This window comes from Heloderma suspectum, chromosome 2, assembly GCF_057233095.1.
Source record: "Heloderma suspectum isolate Gila_16-S chromosome 2, 16-S_ref, whole genome shotgun sequence".
NCBI lineage: Eukaryota > Metazoa > Chordata > Lepidosauria > Squamata > Helodermatidae > Heloderma > Heloderma suspectum.
Window position 1 is genome coordinate 27,816,848 of NC_139459.1, and position 25,596 is coordinate 27,842,443.

At 40.6% G+C, this 25,596-nt stretch overlaps 1 protein-coding gene across 16 annotated transcripts in view; it reads right to left on the reverse strand.

Annotated features, from left to right (window-relative positions):
- CPLANE1 (ciliogenesis and planar polarity effector complex subunit 1) overlaps positions 1 to 25,596 on the reverse strand; it is a 112,138-nt gene that overhangs the window by 51,321 nt on the left and 35,221 nt on the right. For all 16 annotated transcript variants that reach the window (XR_014787574.1, XR_014787575.1, XM_084833070.1 and 13 more), the window contains 17 exons: positions 24,727 to 24,807; positions 22,980 to 23,144; positions 21,978 to 22,133; positions 21,114 to 21,342; positions 18,995 to 19,134; positions 17,227 to 17,444; positions 16,447 to 16,611; positions 14,936 to 15,074; positions 12,456 to 12,565; positions 12,168 to 12,329; positions 11,904 to 12,012; positions 11,228 to 11,546; positions 8,863 to 9,805; positions 5,682 to 5,839; positions 5,407 to 5,567; positions 3,520 to 3,599; positions 551 to 630 (listed from right to left, as the gene is read on the reverse strand). Coding sequence is in view for 14 of the 16 variants with exons in the window: in XM_084833070.1 (XP_084689196.1) it covers positions 551 to 630; positions 3,520 to 3,599; positions 5,407 to 5,567; positions 5,682 to 5,839; positions 8,863 to 9,805; positions 11,228 to 11,546; positions 11,904 to 12,012; positions 12,168 to 12,329; positions 12,456 to 12,565; positions 14,936 to 15,074; positions 16,447 to 16,611; positions 17,227 to 17,444; positions 18,995 to 19,134; positions 21,114 to 21,342; positions 21,978 to 22,133; positions 22,980 to 23,144; positions 24,727 to 24,807 (3,415 nt within the window). In the remaining 2 variants the exon portion in view is untranslated. The remainder of the gene's footprint in view (positions 1 to 550; positions 631 to 3,519; positions 3,600 to 5,406; positions 5,568 to 5,681; positions 5,840 to 8,862; positions 9,806 to 11,227; positions 11,547 to 11,903; positions 12,013 to 12,167; positions 12,330 to 12,455; positions 12,566 to 14,935; positions 15,075 to 16,446; positions 16,612 to 17,226; positions 17,445 to 18,994; positions 19,135 to 21,113; positions 21,343 to 21,977; positions 22,134 to 22,979; positions 23,145 to 24,726; positions 24,808 to 25,596) is intronic.

A 25,596-nucleotide genomic window follows, 5' to 3' on the forward strand; every position in this document is an offset into this window, starting at 1 on the left:
TTTTTTTTCTAATTGTAAACAAACACTGTTACCTTGCTCACAACATTTCATTGTTTATATCTAGCCTCCATAGCCATTAGCAACCAACTCAAACAGAAGTGTCTAGTTTACTCACACAAATCTAGGGTGCAATGCTAAGCACACTTAAGATATCAGAGATGATGCCATTTAATTTAGCAAAAGCAAGAAAAATACAAGGGAAACCGTCCTATTAAGATACTCAAAATAAGTGTTTCTGAAGAGAAAACCAATAAACTATTCTTCCAAAGGAAAAGAATCCTTAAAGACATTAGCAAAACCATTTTTACAATTACTTAAATATTAAAGGGGTAATGTCACAAAAAGGGCAATTGTGCTATGGATTTTCATTTCAGTAGACCTCCAGTTTTATTGAGTCTATAAGAACATACCTATTGAACTCTAGCATGCATTCATACAATAAAACAATTCATAACTTAGCAAATATGTCATCATATACACACACACACACACACACACTGTATTTGCATGTGTGTGTGTGAGCAAGCGAGTGAGAGAAAAGATTTCTCACCCATTCAGTTTCATAAATTCTTCCTCCAATGTTTCCTTCAATGGTTGTTCCTGTGGGCATTCAACATCTGATATAGACAGCTGTAATTTAAAAGAGTAATATTTAAGGGCATATGAACATATCATACAACTGCTTTATAGCAATCTCTTCTTTAAACCTATGAAGTCTACTCCATGAATTTACTCCATTTATACCCTGCTTTTCAGCCAATTGCTGAACTTTCAAAAGTAAATAGTATTCTATTTACAGAGACTGCTCTGTAACCACAGCTATGACATCATGTGCTCATAACCACAAGACTCTCGGCTTTCTATTTAAAAAGAATCGTTTTCAGATCTTATTGTGCAGACACAACATGTAACGGACTGAAAGTATGTGGGAGCCCGGCAGGTCTCCCTATAGACAGCAGGTTGGATTTGAGTACATCAAACAACATTCTGTGGCCTCTGCATCTTCCCTGTAATTAGAACAATGCCCATTTTCCACTAGCCCTATGAGTCTCCTTTGAGAAATTTAAAATTCTGCACCTATCTACTAATTTGTCTATTTTCCTTAGCAGTTGAGGATCAGCAACAAGGAGAATGAGACAAAGGATGAGTCTACATTCCAGTGTGTCAGCTGTATGTTTCTTCTGACTAATTTTCCTGTAGTCTGGCTGAAGAACAGTATAAAATCAATATACATCTGCCATGACAGTTATCTCCCAAACCAGCATGTTGAGCCCCTCTTCATCTGCTGTCAGGTTCTTGGTCCAAAGTATTAGCACTTGAGGGAGCTGCCCCACTCCTGATGGCAAGGATGGATGCCTTATGACTCTCTCTGAGATCCAGCTAGTTTCTTCTACATAAATCCCCTTGGGGGCTCATTTGCATTCATAGGAACTTCTACACTAAGTCAGAGCTTCCACTGGGCTGTCTTACTGCCTATACTTGCTTGACAGGCTGGGTTATGCTGGGCCAGCATCAGACTTGTAACATTTTCTTTTCCCCTGTTTGCAGAGCCTTATAAAGGAACAGGCTGGAAGGCAAACTTGATACATTTATGGTTTTCTGGATGTAGCAATTGGAAAAAGCCCACACTTCCAATCTTTAATTTTTTTAAGAACAAAGACTCTGGAAGTTTCTGGTTTTAACTAATTTTCATCAAAACCCACAGAGATTCAAAACTGTTGAAAAATGTTTTCAATGTTTTGATTTAGTACTTTCTCAAAAATCCCACAGGGAACCCCCCCCCCCCACCAGCCCAGTTAGCATGTAATACTACACCCTTGTTTAGTGTTATGGGCACACACTCCTGCCCTCCCATCCCCTTTTCCCACATGATGAGGGTGAAGACTTTGGCAGCATTTAGTTTTGCTTTTACAGAATCTCAGGTTGTCATTGCATATGAATCAGAGGTTTATAACAAACTTTGGTCAGTTTCAAGACAAGCCAACTTCAAACCATGGGTTATGAAGCAGGCTTGTTAAATTAATCACTGTCTTCTTAATAAACCACTAAACTATCTCATTCAGCTATGGCTGAATGGCAATACTTGCAACTGAAGCATTTGTTAGTATCTATGTTTGGCCCTGATGCTTTTATAGCATCAGAGTCTCCATCATTATTGAAAGTATTTATTGAGGCTGGCCAGGTAGAGTGACCCATGATCCATGTCTATAAATACTTATTATTGGCAACTAAATATGATATACAGGGTTCTAAGCAGGAATGGGATAGGGAACTGGATTGCTGCTTTGGTGTTCATACCTATCACGTCTATGGATCTTAGGTTGCATCTTATTCAGCAAAACCTTTTGGTTTGTGTTCACTGGACGTCACAAGGTCTCTTTAATAAAAGTTTGTCTAATTCAGCTAATTGCTGGCAGTATGATGCATGTAATGCTTCTTTTACACATATGTATTGGCAATGAAGACTCTTACGAGTCCCCTGGACTGCAAGGAGGTCAAATCAGTCCATCCTAAAGGAAATCAACCCTGACTGCTCATTGGAAGGACAGATAATGAAGCTGAAGCTCCAATATTTTGGCCACCTAATGCGAAGAGAAAACTCCCTGGAAAAGACCCTGATGCTGGGAAAGACTGAAGGCAAAAGGAGAAGGGGACGGCAGAGGATGAGATGGCTAGATAGCATCACGGATGCAATGAATATGAACTTGAGCACGCTCCGGGAGACAGCGCAGGACAGGAAGGCCTGGCGTGCTATGGTCCATGGGGTCACGAAGAGTCGGACACGACTGAACAACAACAACAAATTGGCAATGTCCAGTAGTTGCTTCTTTTTGGGAGAAGGTTATTATATGGATAAATTTTGTATTTGAACAGTCTTTAATATTCACTGATATACATGCTCTTTTAAATTATCTACCTGCTTCTTGGAAATTCATGAATGGTCAGCATAAGTGCAATCTTTTGACAGCTGAAAGACTAATATTACAACATTGGAAGGATAAACGTTTACCTCCTGTAATGCAATAGATTAAGGACCATACAACACTTTCAATATTTGAATAGCTGGCATATAGATGTCACCTTTGAATGGATACTTCTTTGGATATCTGGTCCACTTTTGTTGAAGCGTATGTATAATTACTACAAAGTTTTATTTCATATATATACATTTCATATGTATTTGTTGATCTGTTGATATAGATACAGATCTATGTATGTATATAATGTTTCTTTCTCTCTCTTTTTGGTTGAAATTTCAAAATAAAAAAGAATTTAAAAAATAAACTAATATCTCTGGCTTGTACACAAGGCAAGATTGTGTGAAAGCAAAATTACACGCTGCTGAAGAGGGAAGGGTGTGAGCCCAAGTCTTGCTCAGGCTTGTTCTAGGTCTGCGCACATAGCACTAAACCATGGTTTAGTGTTATGTGTGAGCACAGTCAATGTGTGTGCGTGTGTAAATACAGGTTTTACAAATATTGAAATAATGAGAATTTACTAATCTTTGTGGCAACTTACCTCTTTTTGTTGTTGTACTGATTTAATGCTGACAGAAATGGTAGGACTCTTTGAAACTGCAAACGGACCTTCATAGTAATCTTTAAAATCAACATACTTAATAAGAACAATTAAATTACTAAAGTGACAATCCAGTCCCTTGACACGTCCTTCCCTTCCCTTCCCCACCCCACCACTGACCCACCCTTCTCTTGTCAATGCACTTGCTGCACGCAGATTTACAGACTGACAGTCTCTTAGGATTATTTATATTCTAAGGCCAGCAGCTCTGAGACTTTGACAACTGGGACCTACAACAAAATGTTGCAGTATATCTTCAAACCCTAAGATGACTACTCCTATCCATAGGTCCACACAGCCTGGAACATGAATGCTGTAGTGCTGTTCGGGCATCTTGAGCCTTTTATTTTCTTCCAACTCAGTGCTTTTCCTGCTGTGCTATACCGCACTAAAGGACAACCAGCCTCAAACCTGTACACTTCATAACAGGGATGGGGAACTGAAACTGGATGGGGGCCAGATGACCCTACATCCAGCCCTCCGTGGGCAGAATGATGTCAGGGGGAGGGACCACACCCCTTGATGTAATTTGGTCCTTGGCCGATGTGCTGGTAGATGATCAACCTGGTGTATCAGCCAGGCCTTGGCTTTGCCAAGGAGCTTTCCCCATGGAGCAAGGCGTATTAGCAACGAAACAGAATTCCGACTGACACAACAGGTGGATCATCCACCTGGTGCGTCAGCTGGGACTGGGCTTTGCCTGCCCTGCATTTTCTCTCCAACATATAAGGCATGGGGCAGGCAAAGCCACCCCAAGGTGCCTGGTGGATGATACACCTGATGCATCAGTCAGAGTGGCTTCATCTGCCCACCTTCTCCCACTGGGGAGAGGACATGGGGCAGGCAAGGCGAAGCTGGCCAGGACCTCCTTTGTGTACCACAGGAGGCACATGAATGGAAGGGACTTGGCTGGTGCTTGCAAGAACTCCTGCAAGTGCTCAGGCTTCGCTCGTCCTTTGCCTTCCCTGCAAAGACAAGCAACGTGCACCTTGCTGGCGCTTGCAGGAGCTCCTGCAAGCACCATCCTCCCCTTGTTATCTCCAGGCTGTGATCTAAGATAACAATGGGGATTCACAATTCCCCTTCATGCAGCATGTGGAGGAAACATCAAAGAAACCATCATCTTTTTAGCGATTTTCTCTATTTTCATCACAGTCACAAGAACCATCTGAAACTGCACTAAGAGCAGCTGTCTTGGAGTGCAATCATTGGCGGACAGGGTTAGGTAGGAGCGAAGCAGAGGATCTACCACCTCACCCAAGCCTTGCTGGCTATGTCAGAAGGTGTGTTTGTGAGGAGTAGTTTTGCCAGGCTTTTTAGCCTGGTGGACTTTATTTTAAAGCTCCCTCCACGCCCCTGTCCGCCACTGGAAGTTTCAAGCTGGTGTAGGTGCAGGGCTCAATCCAGGGCCCCTGTTGGGAGAATGGTTCTGACCTACCCCCACAATACTCTGTTTCAGGGCCTCATGCTTGCAGCCACTGGCAAGAAGACTGCCAGCAGTAGCTTTCCACCTTCTGAGTTCTCTGCAGGCAGATCTGGGCTGCCAGGGTGGACACAGCCTTCTTGCCAGTAGAGCTCCTACTTGCTGGTGGGAGGGTGCCTCTGCCCCAGCTGGTGGCTCTGGGGTTAGGACTGCTCTGCCTGGGTTTAAGGATAAAAATAAATGAGGACAAAATGCAGGGTTTTGCATTATTCTTGTAGCAGTACCACTTTACATAGAAAAATAAGTCTTTGTTACAGAAAGCCATAGTATTACATTTCCCTTATAAAAAAGCTCCCTAATTTCATATATGTGGCATTATTTTAATTAATTTTAATTTAACTAACCTTCATTTTCAGATGTCACATCTATTTCATTTTGTATGAATCGTCCCAGTTCTTCTATCAAACCTGCATCAAAATCTGTTCCTCCAATCTCTGTGTCATGTGTTACAGAATGCCCCTTGAAATTAATGTCTTTCTTCTCAGACTGTTTTTCATACAAAGATCTGTATGTTAGAAAAGATTACAAAAACAGAAGCTTATAGACAGCATTTCTTGGCACCATCCCCAGCTTCATGGCATTCTAAGCTCTTACATGGATTTGAATATTGAATTATTACCTTGGAGCACTTTCACAAGGTTCACTATAGGCGTGTCCATCCCGGATACCAACTGGAGTCCCAACTGGTGGAGAATAGCCTGTGTCCACACTGATGTCTTTCTCTAGTCTGGATCTAAGTGCTGAGGAATGGGTACTTGCAGACTGTTTGTGTGGTTTCTAAAAAAGAATACATTTAGTTTATATGTTGAAATCATATTTGAAGTTGAAATCGTCAATAACAAATCCTGCCAGACGAATCTGATCTCATTTTTTGATCAAGTCACCTCCCTTGTGGACCGTGGGAATGCTGTAGACATCATACACCTCGACTTCAGCAAAGCTTCCGGCAAAGTGCCCCATGATATCCTGATGAGCAAACTAGCTCAAAGTGGGCTAGATGAAACAACGATCCGGTGGATCCACAGTTGGCTACAGAATCAGACTCAAAGAGTGCTTCTCAATGGGACCTTCTCAAACTTAGGAGAGGTAACAAGCAGGGTACCGCAGGGCTCAGTCCTGGGCCCAGTGCTCTTCAACAGTTTTATTAATGACTTGGAGGAGGAGGTGCAGGGAATGCTGATCAAATTTGCAGATGACACAAAATTGGGAGGGATAGCTAATACTTTGGAAGACAGAAACAAAATTCAAAGTGATCTGGATAGACTGGAGCATTGGGCAGAAAAAACAGAATGACATTTAATAGGGATAAATGCCAAGTTCTACACCTAGGAAAAGGAAACCAAATGCACAGTTACAAGATGGGGGATACGTGGCTCAACAACACTACAAGTGAGAAGGATCTTGGAATTGTTGTCGATCGCAAGCTGAATATGAACCAACAATGTGATGTGGCTGCAAAAAAGGCAAATGCTATCTGGGGCTGCATTAATAGCAGCATAGCTTCCAAATCCCGGGAAGTACTAGTTCCCCTCTACTCAGCACTGGTTAGGCCTCATCTGGAGTACAGTTCTGGGCACCGCACTTTAAGAAGGATGCAGACAAATTGGAGAGGGTTCACAGGAGGGCAACAAAGATGATCAGGGGACTGGAAAGAAAGCCCCATGAAAAGAGACTGAAAGAACTGGGCATGTTTAGCCTTGAGAAGAGAAGACTGAGGGGAGATAGGATAGCGCTCTTCAAGTACTTGAAAGGTTGTCACAGAGAGGAAGGCCAGGATCTCTTCTCAATCATCCCAGAGTGCAGGACACGGAAGAATGGGCTCAAGTGACAGGAAGCCAGATCCTGGCTGAACATCAGGACAAATGTCCTGACTGTTAGAGCAATACGAGAATGGAACCAATGACCTAGGGAGGTAGTGGGCTCTCCCACACTGGAGGCGGTCAAGACGAGGCTGGACTGCCATCTGTCAGGGATGCTCTGACTTGGATTCCTGCATTAAGCAGGGGGTTGGACTTGATGGCCTTGTAGGCCCCTTCCAACCCTACTATTCTATGATTCTATGAAATGTGACTTGCAATCATATTTCATTAGAACTAATACAATATTGCCCTCTGTAGATGTTCATGTCCTGATCCAGCAGGTGAGATCTGCCCGCCTAAGAAGGATTCTGTGCATGCAACCAATGTGGATCCTCATTATGACGTTCCTCTAGGCTCTCTGAACTGGCTGGATGTGGGATTCTGATATGAATCTCCATTGATGGCACTAAAAATCATGTACAAGTAGCTGTGTGCTACTAGAGTTGGACTGAGATTAAAATTTTGTTTGAAATGTATGTCCCACCCCCATAATCATAATTTAGTCCCATGGTCATATTTAAATGTAAATCTGACAGATTTGTCTCAAATACATTATTTAATTAGGCCATAGCTTAACAATTTTCTCTTGAGAAATTTAAGAGCTTTTTCTTCATAGAAAGCTTTGCTTCTGTATTAGTTACCCAACTGCTATATTCAGTTTTAATTATATTTCTTCTCAAACCAGGTGAAAAACAATGAACACCATGGCTTCATTTTTTGTATAGTAAGGTACTTAGATATGCCAAGTCTTTTATTAAACCAATACCATAGCCTAGTATTTCTCACTCAAGTCTTCTTGGCCATCTAAATGCATTACAGAAAGAATTTCTGCATTCATGGAATGTTTGTTATTTCCTAGCAACTGCTTTAGAGACAAGTTGATTACTTCACATTCTAAACACTCAGCCAGCATGAAAGCACTTTAAGCAATCAACAACAAATAATGTATGATAGCATTTGCTATAAACATTTTGAATTAATTTATTTCTATAATGAAGTCAACCCATCTCAATATATTCATCTAAATATGTTTCTCACTGAAGTAAAAAAAAGAAAAGAAGCTATTCCCTGAGGATACAGCTGAACTCTACAGGATCAAAGAAATCCAGAAATCAGCCTTTTCCTAACGGACAACCTAAGGGTTTCCTACATCCTAAATTTATATGGGTAGGTCAAGAGAAAGTCAATCTTTAAAGGGAATACAGTGCAACATCAATCCTCTGATCATCTTCATGTGACAGCAAGAGAGTTCAAAGATTATGTATTTCAAACTCTGAGGACCCTGAGTCCAAAAAAACCTTCTCAGGAGCCAATTCTGCTTTCCCGGGCACCTTATTTTGAAACAAAATTGCTGGCTTTTTTGCTGCTGTGGCAGCAGTTTGAGCAGCAGAAAGCAGCCCCCCAGTGGGTTCTGAGGAGGGCAATGTGGCCTCCCCAACCCCCAATCCTATAAATGTTTACTCAGAAGTCCAACTAAATTCAATGGAGTTTGAGCCCAAGTAAGCATACATACATTTGCAGCTGAACATGGTACAGTGTGGAACAAACAATGAACCACAGAAATCCCTACTGCTGTATGGATGCTTGGACTGCTTGTTTTCCTAGCACTCACAGAGATGGAAAGAATGCTGTGTGACTACTTATGTTGTTGCTTACAGTGGATAATTATCACTGGGATCCTACTTTCTGGGGAAATCGCATTGAAAAGATGATACAGAATACTAATAATGCTATGTCAACCATTTGAATTTGGACAATGTATACTTTAAATTTGTTGTCTTTCTGTATGCACATTTTTATTTTCATGCAGATTAATACACATTGACTGAGATCCAAACCTATGCCTGTTGTGAACCACTCAGAGAGATTTGCCTATTGGGTGGTATAGACATGAAATAGATATATAAGTGAAGCCCCGTAGGTTTGATTTTTCTTGCTTACCCAAAGGCATACATTTTCATCTTGTGATCTGTTGTAGTAATGTTGTTCCAAAATCCACAATGAAGCAAGTATAGCAGATGCAGATGTTTTAGCGTGCATCATTGGCTGGCATTCGTGATATGGCTCTGTTGAGATGGAATCATAAAGCAGTCTCCTATCAGACCATCTGATCATCCATTCAAGCAAGCGAGCTACACTGTTAAATTTAACCTTCATCTCTGCAGTTGGTTCCTCTCTCTGTATAACATCATTCGCCTGAATTGCTTTGTAGAAATATTTATAAATTGGAGCTGTTTTGGGGATTGAAGAAGCTTGTTCAGACCAACGCGGCGTTAATACTGGTGTAAGAGTTATTTCTTTACTGGAATCATGTGCACCATAAATGGACTGCTGGCTTAGACCAAATAATCCTCTTCTTGCAGTGAGTCTCATCACTGAATCATGAACAGAAGGCTCAATTGGTTGTTGAATGGAAACAGGCAGTGCTTGTTTTTTAGAATCTTTTTCCTTTTCAGCACACATAGGAGCTACTTTACAATCACTGGGCTCAAAAAGAAGAGTATAGCAAGAACCAGCTCTAAACACATTTTGGCCTTTAGTTTTGATCTGCCTACGTTTCAGTGTTGTATGAACATCAAAAAGAAGAGAGTTGAGTTCATATTCTCTAAGAAGTGCTGAAAAGCTTATCAGAAAAGGAACTGCAGAATCTTTGTGACTGAGCAGGTCTCTTTCAAGCAAGTAAGTTAAAAAGAGGTCCAAAAACTTAATGTATTCATCATCATCACGTTCAAATTCCCATTCGCCAACCAGAGGCAAAAAGTGCTGATTGGAGAAGTTGTTATTGTACTCTTTTTTGTTACTTCTTCCTTCCACATTGAAGTCTTTTATTTTTTCAGTAGTTTTATTATATTCTGTCAATTCTTCTGCACAGTTGGGAACTGCTCTACAACAGGGCAAATCACAACAATGGAGAATAAAAAAGACAATCAACTAACAAACTACTCCTTTTTCTTCCAAAGCAAACTAATTCAATTCAGAAATATTGGTCTTCTGTTTTCAATACAGGTAAGTGGGCGATCCTATGGCCCCTAGACAACATCTGAGGAACTATAGGATACAGGGGATTCCCCATTCCAACCTCGAAAGGGGGCACTGGAGATCTGACTCCCCTCCCCCACCCTCTTGCAGCTGGTGCAGAAAGAATTGTGCCGGCTGGCCTCCGAGGTCAGAAAGTGATGTCTGAGAGGGGGAAAGGGGGCATTTCGGTGGATACGAAGGTATCCTGAGGCCTCTCCAACCTCCTTCCCTCCCTCTCTGAAGCACCATCACTAGAAGGGAAAAAAGGGTCATCTAGCACAAAATGTAGGGTGGGAGGAATATCGCCTCCGCTGCTCCTCCCGCCTTGCACTGGATGATCTGAAGCCTTTCACTTCAGGGACTTCCGATTATCGGGGATGCACTCGATAGGCCTGCACCCTAAAACAACTTTAAAAAAAACCTATCTAGATTAAAATAATACTGCACAAGTTATGGCTCTCAAACTAATGTTAACTCCACATAGAAACACAAGTATAAGTTAAATAGCAAAAAGAATGTGTTAAATATGTTTTTTAATCATAGTTTCATAATATGCTTATTATGTGTTTCTAATAGGGAAACAACACTCTGTGAATGAGTGCTGGAGCTAGGTTCACTCCAGTACTGCTGTTCTCTCACTTTGCTGAGATTCCATATGATCCCCAGACACTAATGGAGCCCAAGAGGAGCAGAAATGAAATGACGCAGTGCTTTCAGGCTGCAATTCTATGCACATTTACCTGGGGGTAAGCTCCAGTGTACATGGTGCAACTTAGTTACAAGTAAATATGCATAGGATCACACTGTTAGAGTAACATGAGACTGTTCTAGGATGAAGGTTGCTGCCCTGGTATTAACCTTCTCTGAAAGGATGGGAGGTGAAATGGGACTATATTCTTATAGACTGTATTCTCACGTTGGATTGCCCACCACCAGGGCTAGCCGACTGCCTTGGGGGTAAGAAGGAGTGAGGGAGACAGGAGCAGGCGGAGGGAACGTTAGGGCCTGCTCCATTTGGATGGCCCCACCTTCAGGAGATGAGGGGCGTGGCAGGGCCTTTCCAACTAGCACTGCTGAAAATCTATTTAATTTTTTCCTTTTCCCTCCACATCCTCTTTTCCTTGTGTTTTATGTCTTTTCAGGTTGTAAGCCTATGAACAGGGACTGTCTTATTTTACTGATTGATTGTAAACTGCTCCAGGAATGTTGTGGGTTGTGTTTTGTTTTTTTTGCTGAGGAGTGGGATAAAAGTACATTAAATTAAAAAGATATATTCAGAAATATATACTTGTGATCTTCTTGCATCTGAGAAGGAATATATTTTCTGGTTTCCTCCATCAGTAATGCTTCAGAGAGTGAATCTGCGGTTTCAGCATCGCTATAAACCTGAGGGTTTCCCAGATCTGAAACTGTGCTTCTGCTCAGACTAGTCCCCAATGAGAATCGATCACAGCAATAAATTCCAGGATCTTGCATCTCCTCTTCTGGTGGCTCCCAGATGTTTCTCTGATGGGGTCCTATGTTTCTTATCACACGCTTTAATGTTTTCACATTCACTTTGTGAGTACTCTGTATAACAGTAGACATCAGTTCTTCACTGTTGGGGCCTAACCATAAAGATAGAGTATTTGTTATTATTATATCTAGAGAAACTACATTAACTAGACATTGAAACTGGGTGATTTAAACTTTGCATGATGAACTCCACATGCAATGGGTGCCATCTTGTATGCATGTATTTATTTAATTTACATATTGCCCTTTGACCAAAATCTATATTCAATGTATCATTTCTCCTGTTATAACAACTTAGGATAAGTATATCTGTATCTTAGACACAGAGGCTACAGCTTGTATTATGCATGTATACTTGTATTTTCCAAAGAAAACTTTTGGGATTTTTAAAAAAGAAAATGCTGTATGTTAGTTGTTCTTTTCATTTCCTTCAGCACTATGCATGGTACCTTTGACTATGCAGTGTCTCAGTCTCTGATGCAGAGCATTATATTTCTCCCTTAATGGGACTCTTACATCTTCAGGGTTAGGAAATGCTTTCACCAAAATTTCTGCCACCTGTACAAAACAAAAAACAAAAACAAAAAGTCCAAATCACTTTAAGCTACTTAGCCAAGTGTCAGAAATACCTGTACATAACTATAAACATGAACATATTTTTATATGTTTTATGAATATTTATAAAGTAAGCTAAACTCTGTAATCCTGTATACCTTTTTGATTGGTGGCAGTTCTCCAGTAAGGCTCAGGATTACATCCTGGACAAGTTCTTCAGCATTCATGAACCTAGCAAAAGGGAGCATTCGACAAGCCCACTCCAATGCACTGAGAGAGTGCTCCACTACACAGGCATCAAATTCAGTCTTCTTGCATTCCTAAAGAGATAATACCAAGTAACTGGTACAAAATATAATTTATCAAAAGCTCTTTTAATAAGAATGGAAAGTTGATACCCTGCATGGTTCTTTAAGGGATTAAAGTTCTGTGCTTTTTATAATTACTTTCTGATCCTCCAAATTCTCTCTTGCGCTTTGGTACCGTCTGCAACTATCAGATAACCTTTCACGAACATGAAGCATCCAGCATAATGCACACAATTCTCTAAAGCACCCTGTTAGAAACAGACATAGAAAGTTTTGATCAAACAAGAAAAAAGGAATGTCACAACACAAATATCAATTATTTCTGCATTTTCTCTTAAAACAGTTGACTTATAAGTGGCAGAATCTATGAGTAAGAGTCCTAATGTGGGTTTTTAATGGTATTAGCTCACTCAGAATTCTGTAGTGGCATGTTTTGTCAATAAGTCTCAATTGGGGATGAATCTTTTACAAGTGATGTTACTCATCCTAAGGTAAGTAATATTGGACAGAGTCTCTTAGAACAAGACAAAAAGGAATAAGCTGATTTCAGATGATTAAATGGTCCATTACAACTTCCAGATCCTTAAATTAATCCGATCATGTTCACAGATTTGAGGTAATATAAAGTGGCTACCAACTACTATTATTTATAATGGTGTATTTACATTTATACTAAATGACAATTTTGTGTCAGATAACATTTCACCAGGACATAGTAGATACAAATGTTTCTCTCAGTAACACTCATGTTGATCAGATTATGTTAATTTTGGGGATCATAGAATAGTAGGGTTGGAAGGGGCCTACAAGACCATCGAGTCCAACCCCCCGCTCAATGCAGGAATCCAAGTCAGAGCATCCCTGACAGATGGCAGTCCAGCCTCGTCTTGACCGCCTCCAGTGTGGGAGAGCCCACTACCTCCCTAGGTCATTGGTTCCATGGTTGTATTGCTCTAACAGTCAGAAAGTTTCTCCTGATGTTCAGCCGGAATCTGGCTTCCTGTCACTTGAGCCCATTCTTCCGTGTCCTGCACTCTGGGATGATTGAGAAGAGATCCTGGCCTTCCTCTCTGTGACAACCTTTCAAGTACTTGAAGAGCGCTATCCTATCTCCCCTCAGTCTTCTCTTCTCAAGGCTAAACATGCCCAGTTCTTTCAGTCTCTTTTCATGGGGCTTTCTTTCCAGTCCCCTGATCATCTTTGTTGCCCTCCTGTGAACCCTCTCCAGCTTGTCTGCATCCTTCTTAAAGTGCGGTGCCCAGAACTGGACACAGTACTCCAGAGGAGGCCTAACCAGTGCTGAGTAGAGGGGAACTAGTACTTCCCGGGATTTGGAAGCTATGCTTCTATTAATGCAGCCCAAAATAGCATTGGCCTTTTTTGCAGCCACTTCACATTGTTGGCTCATATTCAACTTGTGATCGACAACAATTCCAAGATCCTTCTCGCTTGTAGTATTGTTGAGCCACGTATCCCCCATCTTGTAACTACGCATTTGGTTTCTTTTTCCTAGGTGTAGAACTTGGCATTTATCCCTATTAAATGTCATTCTGTTGTTGTTTGCCCAGCACTCCAGCCTATCCAGATCACTGAATTTTGTTTCTGTCTTCCAGGGTATTAGCTATCCCGCCCAATTTTGTGTCATCTGCAAATTTCATCAGCATTCCCTGCACCTCCTCCTCCAAGTCATTAATAAAACTGTTGAAGAGCACTGGGCCCAGGACTGAGCCCTGCGGTACCCCGCTCGTTACCTCTCCCCAGTTGGAGAAGGTCCCATTGATAAGCACTCTTTGAGTCCGATTCTGTAGCCAACTGTGGATCCACCTGATCCTTGTTTCATCTAGCCCACTTTGAGCTAGTTTGCTCATCAGGATATCATGGGGCACTTGGTCGAAAGCTTTGCAGAAACCACAAGGGAGGTGACTTGATCAAAAAATGAGATCAGATTCGTCTGGCAGGATTTGTTCTTGACAAGTCCATGTTGGCTTCAAGTAATCACTGCATTGTTTTCAAGGTGCTTACAGATGGATTGCTTTATCATCTGCTCCAGAATTTCCCCATGGATTGATGTCAGACTGACCGTCTGTAGTTCCCAGGATGTCTACAGGAAGCTCACTGAACTCCTGCTTCAGCACTGTTGCATTATAGAAACACCGCAAAGAAATGCTTCATTGCCTGCAAGGACTGAGCTGGCAGTGCTCAGCCTGAGGCAGTGCTCAGCCTGAGCACCCAATCCCTGAAAGTGCTCTAATAGATACACCCTTCTATTGCTTGAGGGGGTCAACAAGAAAAGAACTGGAGCTGAGAACCCAATTCATTCTTTTGGTCTTTTTTTACAGCAACAGAACTAATATACTCTTCTTCACAGTTGTATCCAGCACATCAATCACAAGTCACAGATAGCTCTCTCACAGTAAGCAATTAATGAAATGGCACGGAGCTTGAACAAATGGTCCTTGCTATTTTCTCAGCTCATTTGCTAGACTAGTGGTCAATACCCTTAGAATGCAGCATGGATGTTTCAACAGGGCTACTGAGAGCAAGTATCACCTCTCCGACATCTTCTCTTATTCCAGTGTAACACTTTTCAGTGTTCTTACACTTCTGTAGATACAAACCTATAGTTTTACATGAAACTTCATCAAGTCTGTGGTCTCCAGAAGATGTAGGCATTAAGAATACTGTGTGACATTTGGAATAATTAAGCAAATTTTCTGGAAGAGCACTTAATGAAGGAAGAGCCCCTTTCTTGCGAATCTGAAAGCATGAGAAGAAAGCCAAGGTTATAGAGAACAATTTAGTTTGTGGTAAGTTAGAGTAAGTGTTCCTCAACACCTTCAGATGTCTTCACATTTCAGGGTCTGCATTAAATCCATTTATTTTAAATAGGGCAGACCATGAACTCCTGTGTTCTGGGAATAAGTAACAAAACAAGAGAGAGAACAGGCAGATTTCTCTTTTTACCTGAAAACATTTTTTTTCAATTTTCCCAAGGGAACAACTGGAATTTTAGGGGAACATTAAAAAAATCCTATGTGAATGAAATGCTTTTTCAGACAAGTTTTTTCTCACTCAAATGCATAGTGTGAAGATTTGTATGTAACACAATTTACAGCATTAGAGAATGGTAACCCCTATGTATACTGCATATACAACATTCAAATCCAAGATGCATTTCTGTATGTGAGGAGCATATAGGGCTTTTATTGCTTGTGAATTGCTATTTGCCTTCTAGTGACCTTTGATCTAGTTTGGAGATGCTACAAGCAACTAACCTGTGCCTGCTATCATTTTGATCTGGTGCAGTGGTTGACCTTTTCAACTCTCCCCTCAAAACTACTGACACACTATGCAGGCTTACCTGGGAGTAAGCTCAACTACACAAGCATGGGTTTTACTTCTGAGTAAACATTCATAGGATTGTTTTATACATTTGTCCCTCTTGCTGTGCTCCTACTCTTCTTTTATTTCTTTGCTGCTTTTTCTTTCTGCCACACAGAGCACACTGCAGCACAGATTTCTTTGCTGCCACACAGAGCACATTGCAGTAATCTAGTCTCGAGGTTACTAATGCCTGTACCACCGTGTCCAAGCTATCCCTGTCCTGGAAAGTCTGTCGCTGGTTTTTGTACCTTTGATTTCTTTTGAAGAGAAACTGGGATACACATTTTATAAGTAAATAAACAAAAGGAGAAAAAAATGACAAACAAACCTCTGTAGGAGTCAATGAGACACTTTTCTTGCAAAAGGAAGTATAAATTAAAAGATCATCAGACTTTTTTGTGGTCTGTCATGTAATGGAAACTACAGGCTTAAGATAAACAACAGAGAAACACTAGGACTACTGTGGGGCAGTATCCAAGTGGGCCGCTGAACAAGTGGAGCCCACCACAGATTCCATTCCACAAGTGGCGCCCACCACTTGTGCAGTGGGGATTTAGCATGGCGGTGGGCCTGCTTGCAGAATAGAATCAGCAGTGGGCTATGCTTGTGAAATGGAATCAGCGGTGGACCCCGCTTGTGGAAAGGCCCGCTTGGATACTGCCCTGGAGTATTTCTGGTCAAAAAATTTGCTTTTAGTAAATTAGCATCACTATGGGCATACTGAAAAGCAATTTCATTAGTATACCTTCTGCATTATTTTTCGCGCCCATTTCAGCTTTACAATATACCACTGAGCAGCAGGGAAAGAACAATGAGCAGCCCGGAAAAGCAGAAGAATTCGTTGAATAACCTCAGACAACTTCTGCCGACAATCTCTCTCCATTCTTAATGGTATATCTGTGTATTCTTCCTGAATATAGCAAAGATTAAAAGGGCATAAAGCATATGGCAATTCATAAGGAAGGAGTGTATACAGTGCAGACTCTCCATCCTAATTCAGGTATCTCCAGCCTATACTCAGGGCTGAAGTTCTAGGAAAAGTTGAATTGTTTCCCACACCCCCACCTCAAAAAAGCAAAGCAGGATGATTTCAAAGTATCTATAAATGTGTTTTAAGGTCAAGTTAATGTCACTTATATGCATGTGCTCAGATGTGCTCGCTGATCTTTCACATCTATAGGAGACACAACTCATTTCAACAGAAGAAAGTGCTGCATACACAAAGAAATGCATGCACAATTACATTCCTCCATAAGAGCCAATGTAGAAACCATTGCAGGAAGGGGAGTTCTATGAGTTCCCTACAGTGGATCACAGTGTGCCTCTCTGCAGACTAAACACCCCAGGACAGACATGCAAAAGTGTAAGCAGAAGAATGGCTTCTTCTCTATGGCACTTCTTATGTTAATAAAGACACATTGCTAATGTTAATTTGAAAGAGAAGCTGATCTAAAATGCAAAGGAAAATAAATAACTGAAGTGTAGGCAAAATTAAATCAACATTCATATAACTCAGGATGCTTACTTCACTAGGAAATGCTGGTTGAGGACAATATAACGGTGGTGCAGGAAGATATAAGCCATCTGGCACCAAACCGCAGAACTTTCTACTAAGATCTTTGGCGAAGTCCACTAATAGTTGAAATGTCTCTGACAGAATGTCTGCTTCTGCCATAACAGCTGCTTTCAGTATTTCTTCTACCGACCTAAAAAGCACATTTGCATCTTCCTCTTCAATAGGGTCTAAAGAAAGTCAGCAGAGCAAGCAATAAAGCAAAAAAAAAAAGCATTGGTAATGCTTCTTGAAAAGTTGTAGTGCTAAATCTGGAAATTCGTTTGTTAGGGCAAAGTCATAATTTTACTGAATTACTTACATCTTGATAAGTTTTCTATCAGAAAGCTAGGCTTTGCACTTGATTCTAAAAACGTTGTTTGTATTCTGATCACTGAGTAGTTAATATAAACAACACATGATAGCAATACCACATTAGGCTTTCAAACTTCTTCCTTGTGTAATTTGACAATATTACAATAAAACAGCATTGCCAAAGCCAAGAGTTTAAATGACAATCCATTTTTTAAAAGCTGCCCATTTAAAGTTTGTATACTAAAGATTTTACACAGGGGACCCATTAACAGAATTCTGATCCATCTATTAGTTCCAACTCCTGGTCCAGAAAATAAATTCCTTTAGCCCTTTATACTGCATTGTAACCAATAATAATTGGGGCAAGACTATTGCAACAACTCATGACAGATCACTAGAATAAATGGACTTCATGTTATGAATTTTTATAGAATTTTTATATATATTTATATGTCTTTCATACCAACAGCTTGAACTAATGAACATATGAAACTGTCCTACACTGAGTCTGACCATCGTCTACTCTGACTGGTGGCTTTCCAAGGTATCAGACAGAGGTCTTCCCTAGCTCTATTACCAGAGATCCTCTTAACTGGAGATGTTAGGGACTGAATCTCAGACATTTTACATGCAAAACATTTTAGAGCCCTACCCTTGGTGGTATTAAACAGGCAGTTATAGTTTTAATTCTCCCTAATAATTTTTTCAATCAATAGCTTTTTTCCTGAATCTATGCTTTTTACTATAGTTATTTTGTTTTTCTGAATATTTGCCTATAAAAACACACTGAAGAAACATTAGATAAATACTCTGCATGTAGAGTATGTGTAGAGTATGGAGGGGCACTCAGTGATCACAGAAAAGGAAAAAGGGTACTTTTTTTGTTTGGTATTATATACTTAGGCTGGAATCCCAGAAAGTTCTGTGTGCACGTGAAACACTCTCTGGCTATGTGCAGGGTTCTCTCTGCTTGCACATAGATTTGACGTACTGCAAACTAAGTGGACATATTATGTAAGATTATATAGGCCTCACTGAGTTAATAAACCTATGTCTATGTTGTATCATTACAGGTAGAGGCTTGCATAATTGAATGTTCCTCCATATAAAAAACCTCTGCACAAAGGAAAGTAGTCAGGGAGAAGGCTACGCTAGAACATTTATCCCAGACATCTAGTATTCTGTCTGCAGGGATTGTGCATTTGATAGGGGTATTCAGTCATGTGGGCCCCCACCTGCAGTCTGACATGGCATAGTTCAAACACAGGCTTACTACCTCAATAAGAACTGGGGCCATTCCAACTCAAAAATGCAGAAGAGTGGTAGGAATATGGGCATGCAGAAACTCCAAATCTAATAAAAGGCATTTGCATTAAAATGTTTTTTAATTCTCAAGAAAACAAACCCAGATGAGGAGATTGCACACCTGTAAGTTGTTTGTATTTGGAGTCTCTGTCATTTGATGCTTCATGGTTGACAGGCTGGCCCAAGAAAGACTGTAGCTTTTCTTGAAAGATTTGTTTCGGAGTCAAGTGCAATGGCAGCCATAGTTCTACTTTTCCTGACCTGAGAGCATATAAAGGGAAACAGGTTAGTTTGCCTTCAAGTGTTGTTCTCTGAATGGCCTCCATGCAGTCACATATGGGATCTACACAACAATGCAAAGCTCTGACAGGAACAGATAACATTTGCACCATCGTATATTATGTGATGATCTGAAGGTGTGGGAATAGGTCTTTCCCACTCAATACCTTTGCTACTGCTGTAGATATATATCAACAAAAGAAGCCACTATGGGGGACCCTTGTCTTTCAAAGACACAGATACTTCATACCATATTTGCATACAGTATGAGAAGTGATGTCTGGTTTACTCAGCAGATGTTAGATTACTGCAGCTGTCAGCTAGAGGCATTGCCACTGGAAGAATAGAACAGAAGACGCCACTCCCACAGGCAAGATAATTCCAAACTAAGATCCTAGGCAGCCTGGGTTCCCTGTTAGCTGCAGTGGTTCGTCTGTTCTGATAATTCCATTACCTGTCTATACTGCATCCCTTGCAGTGCATTCTTAATCCCCACATGAAAGCATCAGGTTGAGGGAAGGAGTCAAAGCAGCAAAAAGTGTACCCTCGTCCAAACTAGTACAGGCCAAGTCACCAACACAGCAATGTCAGAACTATTTCCAGGACCACTGAACAACTTGTTGAAGGCATCTCCAAGAGTATCAACACTTCTTAGGATTCAGAGCTGTAGGTTATGCACATATAGTGTGGCAAAGGGCAATATAAAAGCAGCAGACACCATAGATCCAACGTTTGCTGGGTTGATGTCACCCTCTGGGCAGAAAAAGAGAGGGTATTCATAATTATAAGAATGAGGAGATCTATTTTCTCTGAGTGAAGGCTCTGTCAACAGCAGCATTCATAATTACCCCCATACAGCTCTGATTTCTCAAGTTTGAGCATAAGAACCTAAGAAGAGCCATGCTGGATCAGACCAAGGGTCCATCTAGTCCAGCATTCTGTTCACACAGTGGCAACAGCACCCTCCCGTCCAATTTCTCCAGCAAGTTTTCTGCTGATATATTTAAAGAATTCTTTATTGTTCGTCTTAATGTTGTTAGCAATATGTTCTTCAAATGCTTTTTTGCATCTCTTATTGTCTGCTTGCATCTCCTTTGTGCAAGGTTGTACTCCCCTTTGTTTTCCTCGTTTGGGCAAGACCTCCATTTTCTCCAATAGCTTTCTTGACCCTACTCATTAACCATGCTGTGTTTGGACTTAGTGCTATGTTTCCTAGCCTGAGGTATACATTCTAGCTGAGCTTCTATTACTGTGGTGCTGCATAACATCCAAGCATTTTGAAGGGATTTATTAATCCTCTTGTTTCTCCCTGTCAACTTCTTTTTAACAGTTCCCTCATTTTTGAGAAGTTTCCTCTTTTGAAGTCAAGTGTGACTCTGTTGGATTTTCTTGGCAATTTTCCACTTAAATATATATTAAATCTTATAGCACTGTGGTCACTGTTTCCAATTGGTTCAACAACACTCACATCTTGTACTAGATCCTGGGCAACACCCCTTAGGATTAAATTCAGGGTCTCCTCTGTCTGGGTGGTTCCATGTCCAACTGTTCTAGGGCATACCTCAAGGAAGCCAAAATCTCCCTGCTGAGCTTTCTTAAAAGTGACTGAGATGGGGCTACTAAGAGCCAGACAGCTATATCAGAGAGTGGATGCACCCCCGCTTCACAACTAGTAACTAAAACTGAAAAACCAGTGAAGAGCAAATCCTGTAAGCTATGTTTTGGACAAAACATTAAAAATTCCCCAGCTTCGTGCCCAAGGACCTGCAGAGGGCACGAAGAACTACCAAATAAGACAATAGCCCTCTTCCTCTTCTTCTTTTTTTAACACAGCAGCAACAACAAAATATGTGTTAAAGAATTCAGTTAAAATTCTTGTATACAGTTGATATTCTGTCTCTATATAATAGAAAAATAACACCGCAGTACCAACTTCTATCATTTATACAAACAGGACTCACCTTAGGAAGCAGTCATTACTCTGACAATGCAGATTATAAGCCACCCCAATTGAAACAGCCATTTTCCAGTCTCCAAGTTTACGTGCTAGCCACACAGCTTCTGGGATTAGCCCACCAATAAGCAACAAATCAAGAGCATATTCAACTGTCCAAACGCAAGAGAGGCCATGTTCCCGAACTGCATCAGTGACTATGGAGCGCTGCAGGGGAACAACACGATGACACCTGTCTAAGATACAAAAGAAATTTGTTGGTCCTCTAAGTATAACTGACTTCTGGATGACTTCCAGCTGTGTTGCATGCTTACTCAGAAGTAAGACCCACTGAGTTCTATCCCAAGTAGGTATAACAGCAACCTTCACAATGCAGTATATCATTTTCAGACTATGCTTTCTAGAAGGACAAAAGTTATCATGATCCTTTACGGTGGTAATATTTGCTGCTATTCCCTCTTCACTAACATCCTGCCCCACCCCCTCAGTGCATCACCATCTAATTTTTAATTGTTGTGCTGGAATGGAAATCAAAATGCACAGCAAAGACAAATACTGGGTGCATTTATACAGAAAAGGCACTGTTTGTTCAAAAGAGTAGACAGAAAAGGGAAGAGAGGAAGTATTATCTCAGTGTACAGAAAGAAAAGGTGAGAAACAGACTAATTTCAGTAAATTAGACAGTTATATGGTAGGTCTGTGGCAGGAATAGACTCTAAAAACAATAATATCAAAAACTGAATTCTTTAAGTAGGCAGAAACAAAGTTTTGAGGGAAAACCTCTTCTCATGCTGACATCAATGGGGCTTAAAAAGTGCTACTCTGGCTGAATGACAGTAAGCCAGAACAAGTGCCAATATTAACAGAATACCTGTCCTGATGTGAAGTGGAGGTAAAATATCAACATTGTGTGGAGGAAGCACATAAAGTGGCTCATTCGTGAAGTAGGCTGCCATGAATCGTCCAAGAGACTGAACCACTGCCAGAGCAGCCTCAGTATGAACATCTCTTATCATCCATTCAGCATCTAAAATAATTATTTAAAGACTTAAAATATGATACAGAAATGAAAAGATGCCACTGAGTAACTCAAGTCTATCAACCCTCCTTAGTAAAGTACTCACTGTGCTCTAAGAACTCCTTTGCCTTTCAGAAATGAAACCCTAAGGTGTAATCCTATACATACTTTCCTGGGAGCAAGTCCCATTGAACCCTATGGGATTTACATCTCAGTAGACTTGTACAGGACTGCACTTTAGACTCTTGTGTACATCAGCTAACATTCTCCTCCATGATGACAATGTGTCGTTAAGCTTCACTTTGTAAAATTCTTCACGAAGGAATTCGGTGACCACAAGATCTGATTAACTGACTTGTTTAACTGTGCAGTCCTATGCATGTTTACTCAGAAGTAAGTCCCTCTGAATACTAAGTAGGTGTGCATAGGATTGCAGCAGTAGACATATTATTTCAGTGGAATTACTCCAGAACATGTGGTTATCAGATCACAGCTAGAATGGACAACCTTCTATTGAATTAAAGGGCCTTTGAATCTGGCCTTTTAACAAGCCTACTAACTCTAGAAGAAAACTGTCCCCAAATACATATTGGTACAATTCTGAGGAATTCATTGAGGGTTCTTTAAAGGGGCTTTACAAAGAAAACCATTAAAAGATGCTTAATCTATTCTTAAAGATCTATTCTATTATCCACATTATTAAAAAAAATGTTGTAGGAACAACTCTTTTTAATAGTGCAATGTTACAATTCTTAAAAATACCATAAAAATGACAGATTTATTATATACTAGGTTACGTATCACAGAATATGAACAACTTGCTTTACTAAACTGTGGTTTTCTGCATTCACATACCTGCTGCATCATATTTCTCTCTTACAGAAATTTGAGTCTGTTTTAGAAGCTCACTCACTAGATGATCACACAGCCCCTGAGCCTCACTTAAACTGTAGTGATACAGATGGCAATATAATATAGCAAGATAATATCGAGTTTGAAGAAAGGGCATTCGCTTTCCTCCTGTATAAAAAAGGAAAAGGCTTTGTCTAAAGCTGAAAATACAAACCCTGGTATTTAATGAAAAAATAACCCTAATATACAGGAGTACTAAGCTCACCTTGCCCACCCACAGAAGCATCATATACATAAATAGGAATAAATAATACTAATAAAATGATGATTATACAGATCAGTAATGTGAACGGTAATACAAATGGGATTGACTCTGCCAGCACATTACTTGAAAATAGTACTTTACTGTTAAAGTCCAGGACTTTAACAGGCTCATAGCAAAGAGAAATTGGATAGATGCAGCTTCTTAGTTACCCCGACAGGAGTTTATGCAACTGTCAAACATAACATTTTCTTTAATTTACTTATTACATTTATATCCAGCCTTCTTCCAAAGAGATCAGGGTGCTGCATATGGGGTTCTCCCTACCTCATCTTTTTATCTATAAGGTGTGCTAGGCTGAGAGATAATGACTGACCCAAGAATATCTGGTTAACCAGAGACTTGAATCTGGATTTCCCCAATCCTAGTGTAACTACTACACCACACAGATTTACATTTTTTGTATTTATATCCTGCCTCTTCACTATGCTTGATGCCTGCCATGAAGATATTTAAGGAAAAGAAGTCCTCTTTGGTGCAGGAGTCATATGAGCTACTCTTTACCCCTTTTTTTACTGAAGGAGGCAAAAAATGTACAGGCTGACTGGACAGACAAGCAGCAGTTTGCCTGTTGGGAAGGACTGCACCCAGGGAACACAGCAAGATGGAACCATGTCTATAAAATCCATTGGCAGGATGAGGGAAAATATCTTCTCTCTCAGCTATCCAAAATGTTATGCAGCACTGGAAATTTTAAATGTTAGCTTGAAGAACAGCTTGTCAGTCAATTAAACTACTTAATGAAAACTGTTTCTTTTAATAGATATTTCAGTGCACTGTTATATTTTAAACTTCCTCCCCTTATTTACTAAGCTCAGTTCCATATCATGAACAAGTAATAATTAATCTAAATCCAAGATGTTCTGGCGGCTAAATATAGATTTTACTTAGCATGAAATTTGTTTCATCAAGACTGTTAAAAGTACAAACACTGCAATGTAACAGCAGCGAACATCTTCAGAAATCAAATTTCTAAGATGTCTGTGCTGATAGAAAGGAGCTTCATCAGCAGCCATTCCACCATGCTGTATCAGAGGGAGAAGTAGTGCTACCATCAGCTCACCTGAGAGACCAGCAGTTTTTGGCTCCTCCTCTCTTTGAATTTATTTCCATTCCAGCTGGTCGTAAGACCATACTAAGACTTCTGGCTGCAATATGGCATTATATCTGCATTACAGCTGGTCATTATAGGAACTGCATAACTAAGAATTGGTGCTTGAGTTTTCTTGTTTTCCTTTTCCCTCCTTATCCCTTTTTCCTTTTGGGTCATGTTTTTTGGACTGTAAGCCTGAGGGCAAGTCTTGTTTTCATTGATCTGTAAGCCACTCTGGGAGTCTTTCCAGCAGAAGAGTGAGGCTTAAGTGCTTTAAATACATAAATAGCTATTTCCACTGAGGGTTGTGCCCAAACACTGAACATGTACCTTACCATTTTCTTTTGTTTCTCGAAGTGCTTTCTCCCATGCCTCTACCGATCCTTTGTAAGACCCTATTAGAAATTGCTCCTCACCTTAAAAAACAAACTAAAATTCAGCACGTATACAAGCCATTTTATAATCATATGATTGTACTGAATTATAACAAAGCAATCCTAATGCCTTCAGACAGCTGTCTGAGAAGGGATAGGATGGGGTGGCAGTCCTGCTTTAGTCCTACTCCCACTGGATGGCAAGTGGGGGTGGCATATGCTCGAGACCTCTGTTTCACCCACAGGAAGCCATAATAGCATAAATCTACCACTAGCAGATTTCCTTTCAGTGGTAGGCCCCCAAATAGGGTGTTCTAGGGACAAGGCAGGGCCAGTCTTGGATCTGATGGATTCAAAGCTCCTTTGTCAGCCAGGGAAGCCCCATTCTTTCCCACCTTCTCTTTATATCAGCCTGGAGCTGGCACAACTAATTCCCTCCATTGGAACCAATGGGGGGGGGGTGAATAAAGGAAAATAAAAGCACAAGGGTGAAACACACCTCCCACCCTGAACAACACAAGCCAGCAAGGCTTTGGAATTGGTGGCAAATTCACCCCCCCCACACACACATAGGATTGCACTGCAAGTAATCATGCCACAGAAAGCCTCATAAGGCTGTAACAAAGTTCAAAGCTAACTTCAGCTACATGCTGTAAGATGTTTTCTTTTAGGCAAAGACAATTTGGGGGCAATGGAAACAAATGAGAAAATGTGGGTTTTCTATGCTGGGAATTATTCCCAGCAAAGAAAATCCAAGCAGGCTTAAACATTAAAAAAGGAAGGTTAAGAGAGCAATCCTATGACCCCTAGATGGTGTCTGAGCTTGAAGAC